The 11,947-nt window shown below is 38.6% G+C and overlaps 1 protein-coding gene across 1 annotated transcript; it reads left to right on the forward strand.

Annotated features, from left to right (window-relative positions):
• The first annotated feature begins 532 nt into the window (after positions 1 to 532).
• On the forward strand, positions 533 to 11,392 carry LOC144629546 (E3 ubiquitin-protein ligase TRIM45-like). The gene is made up of 6 exons (XM_078487780.1): positions 533 to 700; positions 4,674 to 4,854; positions 6,772 to 6,821; positions 8,257 to 8,360; positions 9,541 to 9,736; positions 10,294 to 11,392. The coding sequence occupies exons 1-6, from the start codon at positions 539 to 541 to the stop codon at positions 11,347 to 11,349; spliced, it is 1,749 nt and encodes a 582-aa protein (XP_078343906.1). The 5' UTR covers positions 533 to 538; the 3' UTR covers positions 11,350 to 11,392.
• The last annotated feature ends 555 nt before the right edge of the window (positions 11,393 to 11,947 follow it).

The following is an 11,947-nucleotide window of genomic DNA, read 5'->3' on the forward strand; positions in this document are numbered from 1 at the left end:
TCGAAATAAAGATGAGCGGGTGTATTGTTAGCGATTTTATGGTATGCACAAGCTCGAAAAATTCGTCCACTTAGAAACCAAAATAATTTTAAGAATCGCTTTGCATTTCTAAACAAACATCGAATATTCTTATTGGGTTATTAAAGTAAATAGAGATATTCATCCGTTCATTCATTTGTGTGAGGTTTTCTGTTTCAATATTGCTCACTTCCGGGCTGAGCCAAAATTTTTCTAAGTGTCGAGAACATAGCGATTTTATGGTATACCGAAGTTCGGATATTTCGTCAACTAGAAAACCAAAATCATTTTTTGAATCGCTTGACATTTCTAAACAAACATCTGATACTCTCAAGAAGTTTCAGGGGATATTCTGTGAAAATTTCGCTGTTGTCTGTAAACAAGGTTACCTTCATTATGCATTGTGAGGAGAAGGCTCGGCTACCAAATCAAGCCTGGTTTCCAAGCTCCCCAAGAAAGTGATCGATCCCAAAACCCAAAAAATATTTTGGCTTCCCGCGCGAAACTGCGCGGAACCAAGATGGCGGATTGTGCAGGAGAGAAAATTTCCGAGGTTGCTGGCTGCGTCAAGTGGTCAAGTGTGGATCGTTTTATGTTGGATTTTTATCATGGATCATTAGCTCTTTACAAGTCGAGTAGCAGTTATTACATTCATGGGATAACAGCAGTTAGACGAGGAAAGGTAATATCTTGAAGTGATCCGAACTGAACTTTTCTGCTGTGTGCGAGCGGCTCATCCTCGGTGTAAGAACCTGTGAAACTCTCCAGTGACGTAGAACAGATATAGCGGCCATCACAACAAAGAACAATGTAGAGTAGGAAAACAAAAGCTCAAAAACAAAGAAAAAATTCCACAGGTTCTTACACCAAGGAAAACCCAGGGTATGGTATATAGGACTTGTGTATTTTGTCCGGGTTATGTTTAACTAAACTAAGAACATTTTACATTTTTTGAAAACTTTGCCATCGTTTCTTCCGCTCTTCCGTGAGCATTATTTTTAGTGCTGACATTCAAATGGAGATTTTGGGTGGAAAGTTAATAATAGCAACTTCAGAATACCCGGCCACTTTTTTTCGTGTATAAATCTACTGGTACTACTGCTACCGCGGTCCCGCACTCCCGAAGACATGGAATAATTAAAATAAGAGGTGTTCAACTACTGCTACCGCGGTCCTGCACTCCCGAAGTCGTGTTTCGCGCGCTTGTTTCGGCTCATGGATTTAAGAACGAGGTATACTCGTGTGTTTAGCGCCCTTGCTTCGGCTATGACTTCGTTATCGTGTGATCAGCTACTGAATCTCATTATGGCCACCTCGGGACCGCGGTAGCAGGATTAGAAGACACAAAAAAGTGGCCGGGTATTCTGAAGTTTAGCCAATAATAAATACCCATTTTATTTGCATAACGAATTATAGGTAAACTTGTATATTGCTATATTAACTAAAGGTATAAAACTTTGCAGTATTATCCTGCAAAAATGCGCAGAATAATTAACAATTATTGCACGAGGTTGAGCAAAATGTCATCACTGATTTGTCAGTGGCGAGCAGATCAGATCAATTAAACTTTGCAAGACATTGTCAAATCACGATATTTTGCAAACACCAAGTTTAATTATTGTTTTATCATTAGCCATGTTCAAAACGAGCAGGGGACTGGGTACGAATATTCAATATCGATTGCACTGAAAAACTGGGCCCGTCATCTGAAAGAGCATCCAAAAATTAGTAACTCAACCAAATTTGAGAGTTATTGGTTTAAACGCAAAGGCATGGAACTCTTTTAAAAATCGTTAAAATAAGAGAGCTTAGTATGGCTGGATGGACAGCTGTCCCTCCAATCCATACTAAGCTCTCTTATTTTAGCGATTTCTAAAAGTGAACCATACCTATGCGTTTAAACCAATAACTCTCAAATTTGGTTGAGTTACTAATTTTTGGATGCTCTTTCAGATGACGGGCCCAGTTTTTCAGTGCAATCGATATTGAATATTCGTACCCAGTCCCCTGCTCGTTTTGAACATGGCTAATTGAATAACATGTGCGTAACTTTGCGTTCGATAATAGGAGCTGGTCTTCCTTTTTTTGTTTTTGGTCTTCAATTGTAGAAATACATTAAGGGGAAATTCCATTGCCTTTTTCACATTTTCGCTAATTGTTTTTGGCCCTTGTAGACAAATCGAACTGCTCTTCTCCATCTGTGGAAAATGAGCTGCCATTTTTCTCGGAAGTTGACACAACTATGCATGAACAAAATATTATCACTGTCAGACGCTAATGTGCATGAGCACACAATTATTAGTAGGCAGTTATTTGCAGATCACGTGGTGGGCTCTCAGCCAATGAATTTAGAAAGGAAAAAATGCATCCCATGATAATGCCAGATACTTAGCCGATAAGGGCATAGTTAGCTAAAATCAGTTCATATTCAATTGAACCCATCACCTGTAACACTTGTCAAAGGTTAGTGTTACGGCTGTCAAAGCGCTTCGGCCAAATGGAAATAAAAGAAGGAGTTTTTGAGTAAATGAGTGCAAAGTATTGACTGTTAGGGACCATTCATTTTTTAGAAGGGGGGAGGGCCGGAGGAATCTTGGGGGGGGTCACTAATTTTTTACAGTGGCAAAAGGGGAGGGTCATCGTTATTTTCGTTTTTGAAAAGGGGGGTCGCATTGAAAAATACTGCATTTTAACTGATCCAGATCCATTGTGTTTGCTAGCTCTGTGGCATATTTCGTTAGGTTTATCGGCTCATGTTTGTTGAAAGATTCTTAAAAGCCTTTAAAGGAATGTTGTAGTCTATATTGTGTATCGGATCAGTGGATTTCTAACTGTCAACTCGTATTCTGAAGTGGCGGTTAGTTCGTAGGATAACGTTTCGTTACCACAGTTGTGAGGGTCTATAAAGATCCGAGTCTTTTGAAGGCTACTGCAGTCTCTAAACATTGAGAGCGATGGTTTCTTTGAGTTCTTTTTAAGCTCCGCTTAGTTTGAATGGTTGTGATTTGCGCTCTGGGAGCTATAAAAGGCAAAACTTTACGTCCGTTATTGTTGATCTGTTTTGTTGCGTTACTTGCATCCACCAAATAAATTCTATGGCAGTTTGATTACTGCGTTTGAAGTCTCTAGTATGCCGCAACGATCTCTTCTGGCAAATGTTTTATCTAAAGCAAGACTCGAGTTTCGGTCCTTCAGTGGACCTCATCAGTTGCTCCTATGTCAAAGTCTCATCGAATGATTTGAAATCAATCGATTTGCCGGTTTTGTACTTGTCTGCAGGATCAAAAATTCTGGTTTTTAATTGGCTCACGTAAATGGACCAATTGTGTTAATGTAGTTTTGATCCGTGCTTAAGTGTGTTTGTTTAGAAGGCTATTTTTCGCATTTTTGACCGTTAAAGGTCACTTCTGATGCTAAAGAGTGGTTCTTTCTTAACCGTGCGAGAGTAGTGTTCCACATAATGAAGAAGGGCTTCAATTCGTGTATACCGTAATGCACGGCGTGCGTTTGACTGTAGCATAGATTTTTTTGCGATCAAAGATAATCTTGTGCAACACAGCGGAATGGAGCTCTGTCAAAAAAAGAGGTTTGATGTGAATTTTTTTTGAGGTGCATGTGTGTGTGTGAGGGGGGGGGGGTCGCAAAATTTAATATTGCATTTTAGGGGAGGGCCTTCCTTTTTTTACTCTACTACAGGGGGAGGGCCAAAACGTTTCAACTGAATACACACAGGGATTCCTCCGGCCCTCCCCCCTTCTAAAAAATGAATGGTCCCTTAGTTGCTTTTGCAATGTACCTTTCTTCAGTTTTAGTTGTTGAAATCAAATGGATAGCCTGTCAGCAGACCACAGAATGACTGATCAATATTATTGCTATGCTTCGCAATGTCTTTGCAACATTAAAATATGGCCGCCATATTGATTTTGCAAATTTGAGCCCAGTCCTCTCCCAATTATTATCTTTCCACATGCAAAAACATGGCTGCTGCAAAGCAAAAGGCCAACCAGCCAGGCAGCCTGCACTTTTTTTGGGTACTTAATTTTGTGTATAAAATAAATGCCATTAACTCAGAAAGCAAAGCATTGTTATTGCAGTTTAATAGGTAAATATTTCAGTGTAACAGATTACAAAATGTTCAAAAAGTTGTTTGGAGAAAATGAAAAAAATGCCCCCAGAATGAAGGAAAAAGCATTTCTGAGCATTTTAAATCAAAATTTTCCAGGGGGAGGAGCCCCTGGACCCTCCTTGTGGCTTGGGCCTTAGGGTCCAAGTTACATGGCCTTCGGCCATGTATTTTAGTGTTATGCCTGAAAGTTCTTACCGAGCTTGAAATTTACCATCTTTATTATTCACTACAAACTTGATGATTTTGGCATTGCTGATCCTAGCAGTATGCAGGACGCATGTCACATATCAACCTAGTATATGGCCCAGCTCACAACGGGTATCTTGTAGCTCAGTTGGTTAGAGCGCCCAACCGGTATCTGGGAGGCCGTGGCCTTTGGGAGGCCACGAGTCTTTGCAACCTATGTATATCGCAGGATATCTGTTATGTACGGATGTCAAATAACAATATTTCATGTTATTTTTTTATTATTGTCAGTTTTAGTTTTTCATCTTCCTCTATTAACCTCTATTTTTCATTTCAATTTTAGTTCCCTTTTAAGCCAGACAAAGTCACAGTGGTCAGCCGTGGGTCACGGTTAACTATGCATATAACACAAGATGCTAACAAATGTGCAGTTTCTATTCACTTGAAAGATGCAGCCCCTAATCAACTGCAGTTGTTTCTAGATTCCTTAAACAATGTTAGGACACACTTTCCTTCCATACAAGGTAAGGGAAATATAGGGAATGTTAATATTTAAAGATTCAAGTGTGCCAAAGTTAGTTTTAACAAATAATTTGTTGTAATCATGGACTTCTGTCATGGGGACTGTACAAAAAGGGTGCAATCAAACTTGGTGATTTTACCAAGCAGCAGGGAATCTAGGGAATCAAAGTCCCTTGCGTCACAAATTCCTAGCAGATAATCCCCTCCACTGCCTGCCAATCCCCACATACATGAATCCTTATGATATGTAATTTAATCCCTATGGGAGTTATCAAGATTACAATCCCACCCAGGGAGTGAGGTAATCCTGTAAATTTTGGATAGGCATATGCTGTAAGGGCTGTTAAACCCTGACTATATTGAAAAAAAAATTGATACCCTTTTTAACGCTCAACTATGGTGGCTGAAGACTGCCAATCGAAAAATCCTGGTTTTGGAGGATTTATTTATTCATTTATTTATTTATTTATTTATTTATTTATTTATTTATTTATTTATTTATTTATTTATTGTTTTCATTTTGACTTGTAAAAAATTTTTCTTTTTTAAAAAAATTTAATTTGAAATTCGTTTTCAAACCTTGCTGAACAAATTGGGACATAGCTTTCTTTAGATTTTTATCATCATGGATCCACATTGCCATATGTGACATACAGCTGTCCGCCATTTTGGAAGATTCAATCTCGCAAGGCACGCTGGTAGTGGCAGCACCCGGCCATGCGAAAAATTATTTTCACTTTGCTTTGAAAATTTAAATTTTTGTATGGCCGAGCGCTGCCACTAGTTTTGTTTTTCATTTCATTTCTGTTTCACCTTCACTTTGCCTTGTCCTTCACTTTGCAATCGAGCGTCCTGTTTAATGCAAATGATTTTTTTTGCTGGAGTGCACATAGATATGACACTTGAAAACAATACCCGTGAATAATGAGGACACTCGCTTGTAAACACGAAATCTGCGAGAAAAAATCAGTACATTGGAGGCCCAATTTTATTGCCTTAAATGTTTTCAATGAGCTTGAAACCTTCAAGCCATATCAATCTATGACACACCTCGTGTTTGTCAAATTTAAAAAAAAAAATTCATCTAGCGGTTTTAAATTTATTATCACTTTTGTAGGCATAGACCAAATTATAAACAAAAATGGCAACAAGAGCAATTGAACGCACGCTGATCAAATTCTTTTTTCTCGCAATCGACCAAAGCAATCCCCACCACTGTTTTACACACGATTTAAAATGGAATCAAACTACTATAAGATGAAATTGCAATTCACAGGCGCGGTGTTTTCTTTAGATATTACCCCATTTTCTCGTTAGTATGCCCCGAAAAACTTTGTTCCCAAATATTTCAAAAACGCTCTCATAGAAGTTGTTGAAACTTTGCCAACATCGAGGCAGCTTTGTGTGGTACAAGCTCCTTTGAGCGATTTTCAAAAAAATCCCCTGGTGCCGAGGAATACGAGCGAAAGTAAAAAATGTAATGACGTCATTTCGTCGCTATGGCAACTCCGATGTCAATATAGCACTGGTCATAAAAAAAATTCATCTTTATTTAATACAACTGTGGTGATCGTTTTTCGATAGCATTGTAAATGGCGACATAGTTAATTCTTAAACTTGAGCGGTGTTACCCCTAAAAAACTCAGTTGAGCCACCTTAATACCATACAAAGAAGAAGTCTTTGTTATATAATCTTCAAAATGCAAACTTTCTTCCAATAATAAGTCCCATGAAAATTACTCAAACACAGATATGTGCAAGCTTTTTTTCATGATAATCAGAATTCTGACAGTATTTGCAAAATCAATGACTGTTATTTCCAGCCCTGCAGCAACATCATAATTTAAGTGTTATCCTCATAACTTAATACATGTACGGGTAGGTTTAAAATTGTTATAAAAACTTTCCTTTGCTTACAGGTGCATTGCCTTCATCTTCTGCTAGCCGAAGCGATATACAAAGTGTTGAGGTGAGTTATGGGTAACAAATCTTCTAGTCATCTTCTAGTCGCGTTCATTTGGGATCAATCCGGAATCAGAATGATTGGAATATTGTTCGTTCGTTTGGCTGCTCTTCCTATTCTAGAATACTTGAATTTTCATTCCGGATGTTCTGCTCCCAGGAGCAGAATAGCCGGAATATATTCCGGAATATATTCTTATTACTTGGGCGTATCCCAAAGGGAGCCCAAGGTTAAAATTGCCCTTCGTTTTTGTTGTTCTTTGCGTTCAGTCACAGGGGCTCTAAAGTGCATGTGTCAAGTTTTTCACAGCAGACCCACACTAAAAGACGTTGAGCGTTCTCGGAACTGGTCGGTCCTTAAGTCTTACAGGAAATCAATTTATCAGTGAACCTATTGATCGAGTATCGAGTTATACCAGATGAGCTATCAAATCTTAATCTTCAGAAGCGACATCGTATTTTAAGATCGTGAACTAAATAGGATACCAGGGTAGAATACCAGTACGAACTTTAGAACGTCTGAGCAACAAGAGCAGAATGGTTATCAAACGTGACTTAATTCGCTTACAATAAGTCTACAATGAGCTACAATGCGCTCGATTGATAAAATTTAAATTATATATTCACTTGCTCGTCAGCGGTCTAGTGTCGGATTTTAAATGGCAAGTAATTGATTTCTCTAAGCGCTTGCATACTTGATTTTTTTTTTCATTTTCATTGAAGTGCCTTGGTCAACTGCACTAAATACAAATTCGGTAGCCTGCATATTCAACTGTCGGAATTTCAAGCGCCTTGTCTCGCCGCTGAATAAACAAATCTGGAAACATCCTATTGAGCTTTCGCTTCTAGCAGGCAGAAACCTCGCAGACAATAACAGTAATTATAATACCTTATTTTATTGATTTTAAACTGAAAAATATATTTTTGAAGGACTGTGGATGCATGTAAAATAACCTGTATTTATCAAAGGGCCGCTGTTAACCACTGACAAGAACTAATGTATGCAAATATAGCAACTTGAATTCATGCATTTTTACTGAAGAGATTGCGAATGCTTACTCCAATGTCGATGAAAAAAAAATTCATAACTTATGCATTAAGAATGAACTTGTTTACAAACTGCTGTGCAGACTGCAGGACACGTGACTGCGGTGATTTCATTTCAATCAGCACTACTTGAACTATCTTTTACAGTGCGACGTGCCTTACCGTGGCCACCCAACAAACTATTTTACAGGTATAATCTGGTAATATTATTATTTTAACCAAGCATTTTGCCATAGAATATAGAACCCTTCCCTCCTTAGGGCCATTCACTCAAGAAACTGACCCCCTCCTTGCGCATTTGACTCCTCATCCTCCCCTTTCTCTCCTATCGCTCTCACGGGGTTAGACAGGTGACTACTTAGGATTTCAAGGGATCTTTACTTTTCTGTTTCCAGAGCCGACCCAGCAACTCGAATGACTTATCACCAACAGTCACTGCCCATGAATCACCTTCAAGATCCAACTTGGCTGCTTCATCGCCATCTCAGAATACAACTAAGTAAGTTCTTGCAACAAATACTAAACCAGTAGGAGTGGGAAGAGGGTCTATTATACTCTGGCAGTTCGTCGGTTTATGCGCATTTTCAGGCACTGTTTACACGGACACGGTTTCTTTGTAACCGCATCGCTTTCGATGCAGTTACGCCTTTCGTTTACACGGCGCCGATCGAGACCACTACTGAAACCGGGTCGTTTTGAAAACGCTGTCAAAAGTGGAGCGTTTTCAAAACGATACGGTTTCGTTGGACGTGTAAACGGTCAAAAACGACGAAACCGCATCGATTTGAAAACAGCAACGTATTTTGGCACAAATTGGCTGGCTCACGAAGGGTAAACATGGTGAAACACGCATAGAGAGCAGCGCTTGCTTATACAATCACATTTGAAAACAGTCGGAAAATGGTTAAATAGGTTCCGTGTAAACACTTCGAAACCTGTGTCGTTTTCGATGCGGTTTCGCGTTCATGAAACCGTGTTGATTGATAACCGTGTCCGTGTAAACGTAGCCTCAGTGTCAGTTTGCAGGTATTTATCTGGCGGTTTACAGTCAGAATATTATAGTGGTGGTTTCCCCCTTTAGGTGAAAACAAAAGCAATTTGTGGTCTAGGAAGAAGAAAATATGGCAGTTTGCAGACTGTAGGAGCCCCTACAATAGACCCTCTGGGAGGGATACATAACATTTGTGACATCTGGAGGACTTGAGTTGTAAACGAAAAATGATTTTACTATGAATTACAAAGCAATAAGTGAACAGCTGAATTAGCACTGTCTTGTAGTGACATGTGATTTTTATTTGTAAGTTACTTCCTGTGAGCAGATGCATTCACTAATGCCCTGTATACAAGGAGTTAGGAAGGAAGCAGGATGTAAAATCAATGTTCATTCAAAATTAGTTTTTAATTTTTGCATTGGGATGAAATCATTTTTAAATAATAAATAATAATGCCTTTTTTGGGACAAAATTTTTTTGATGAAATGTTTGTTGCTGTAGTTGTTAAAGCACTTGATAGCAGAATTGTTTATTGTTCTGCTGTCAAATGCATTCCAAACTAAGAACATTTAGTGTCTGTAATCTGGAATATATTAAGTTTTTTGGAACTGCGTCAGGAGGGTACGTGTAGTTTCTCTCATAAGTTGGAATTAGAAATTCACAGTCTGCTTGGTTTTATTTTTATAGGGACAAGACGGCATCTTCAGTAGAGATAGAATTAGAGAAACACCTTAAATGTGCAATTTGTTTGGGAAAATTTGAGGATCCAAAAGTATTAAAGTGTCAACATCTATATTGTAAAAAGTGCCTAGAAAGACTGGTGACTAAGGTGGGACGAGAGAAACATAAAATCAGTTGTCCAGAGTGTAGAGAAAAAACTGAGGTAAAAATGCACATGTATGTCTAAAGAAGTAGCCTTTTAATAAAATAAAAGGGAACAAATTATTTTTTGCAACATCAGCCATAAAATGAAAAAAAAACCTTTGATATTATAATTGAATGTTTGGTACTTCTGGGAGGGAAACAGAAAGTGCCCACTGCCGATTTCAAACATACTTATTTTCAAAGCTGTTCAGGAAATAATCTTCACTTTTTTAGTGTGAGGCGAGTTGTCATGTCGACAGCAAGACAGTTTCCCTTTTTGAAAGAGGGAAACTGTCATGTTGTCAACAACTAATAGTCTTTGGGAATTACGTTTTTCACCACTTTTTCCGTGTGTGGGAATGTTTGGCCTTATTTGTTGACAACTGTTGTAACTCAGTGCATTGTCAGTGGTCAGTGGTTTGAGCATGCGTAGTGAATGTTACATGTAGTTCCCAAGATCTTGTTGACCTGAATCAAGATTGATGAACTTGTAACCAGGGAGGGGGGATTAGTTGTGATTAGAGAGGGGTGGGGTGGTGCTTTGTATTTTACGTTTTATTGCTTTTCTTTTGTTAGGTTCCAAATGGTGATGTCGCGAGACTTCCATCTAACTTCGTGGTTAATAATCTTCTGTCAATACGTGGTAATGGCCAATCAAATGCGGGCCCACCTTGTGAAAAACACGACGGTGAAATACTCAAGCTGTTTTGCCAAACCTGCGATAAGCTGATTTGTCGAGACTGCATTGTTATCGATCATCGTGATCACAAGTACACCTTTGTAAAGGACATCTTTCCTGCTGAAAAGGAGAAGGTTTTAAAAATCGTAGAAGAATCAAAAGTAAATATTCGTGCTTTAGAATCATCCATTGAAGCAATCAAAACGCAAAAAGATGGCATACAGAAAAATTGCCAGAACGTCACTCGTAAACTTGACAGCTTCACCAACAAGCAGATTGAGCTTCTTGAACGGAAGAGGCAAAGCCTAAGGGACCAGCTATGGAAATCAGTTAGGGGTCAAACAGAAAGTCTCGATGCTCAAATGGAATCTTTTGTCCTCTCCCTCGGCTGTCTGAAAAGCAGCTTGGAGTTCATTGAAGAGGCTCTTAATAGAGGAAGTGAAGTGGAAGTTTTATCAGCTAGACAACAACTAAATGAACAGAATTCGGCAACTTTAGTTTTGAACTTACGAGGGCGGATTTACTACCGTCTGGAAGTCGATTCGCAATTTAATTATGACACGTTTGAAAAAATAGCTAAAATAAGAGAAGATGATGAAGAGTACGAATTCGGTATAGTGGACGGTTTGGGGGAATTGAAGAGGTTAGATAGCGTAGATTCTAGTGCTGATCAGTTAACTAATTTCAGCATTCGCCCTAAAAGTAGCAGCTCAGTTGATTTTCAAAATGAGGTACAAGTGGAAATCATCGCACCTGATGCAGATCATGTTCATTTCCAGCCAGATGTAACAAGCAATTCAGATGGCTCTTTCAGTTTTAGTTACAACCCAGAGGGTAATGTTGGAGACTACAAGATAGAGGCTCTTGTAAATGGAAGGTATGTTCACGGCAGTCCGTTTAATTGGGTGGTGTCAAAGAGCTTCAAGCGGAGAATGTTGCAGAAGTCGAATTAGCAATGTTTAATGAGTTGTTTATTTGACCCTTTCCTTTAAATGTTCTGAGGACATTCTTTATTGTCAGGGGATTGTTTTGAAGATAGAAAGGGCTGAAAACAAGTTGAAAGGGGATAAACGTGTCTTACCGAGGAGCATTACCAGTCACGCGATGTTGGTGAGAATCACATTATCGAAAACTTTATAAAAAAAGTCACAAATATTTACAAATAGAAAAGAGTAGTGTGATGCGAAATGGAGGAGACATTTTGTTTTTTCCATGTGTCTATTCGTAGTGTAATATTTTACACTTATGTTTTGCCTTTCTATTTTCAATTTTAAATCTTTATTTTGTCGACCATAGCGCAGAGTTTCTGACGTTATTGTTTACATCTACATCGCATTTAGAAATACATGTTCATCCGTTAAAGAACCTGAACATGTATGAAGAACGTGCAAAACGAAATGGGCCTAAACCCGCTTCAAACGACACTTTGAAAATTTGGCGATTATCAAATGGAATTATCAGATATCACAGATATGACTAGACTGAAGATGCGGAATTTATTTAGATCCATGTATTGCCAAGATTGAAAGGAAACTGTTGGAAACTAGGCTC

Source organism: Oculina patagonica, chromosome 11, assembly GCF_052425735.1.
Source record: "Oculina patagonica isolate OP01 chromosome 11, crgOcupat, whole genome shotgun sequence".
Taxonomy (NCBI): Eukaryota; Metazoa; Cnidaria; class Anthozoa; order Scleractinia; family Oculinidae; genus Oculina; species Oculina patagonica.

What these genes read in the sequence shown, in the direction of transcription:
- LOC144629546 (XM_078487780.1), top strand. Translation starts at nt 539, where the DNA reads ATGGCGGATTGTGCAGGAGAGAAAATTTCCGAGGTTGCTGGCTGCGTC. An exon ending in ACACTTTCCTTCCATACAAG is followed by an intron (nt 4,855 to 6,771) that starts GTAAGGGAAATA and finishes CTTTGCTTACAG; the next exon opens with GTGCATTGCCTTCATCTTCT. An exon ending in AGTGTAGAGAAAAAACTGAG is followed by an intron (nt 9,737 to 10,293) that starts GTAAAAATGCAC and finishes TTCTTTTGTTAG; the next exon opens with GTTCCAAATGGTGATGTCGC.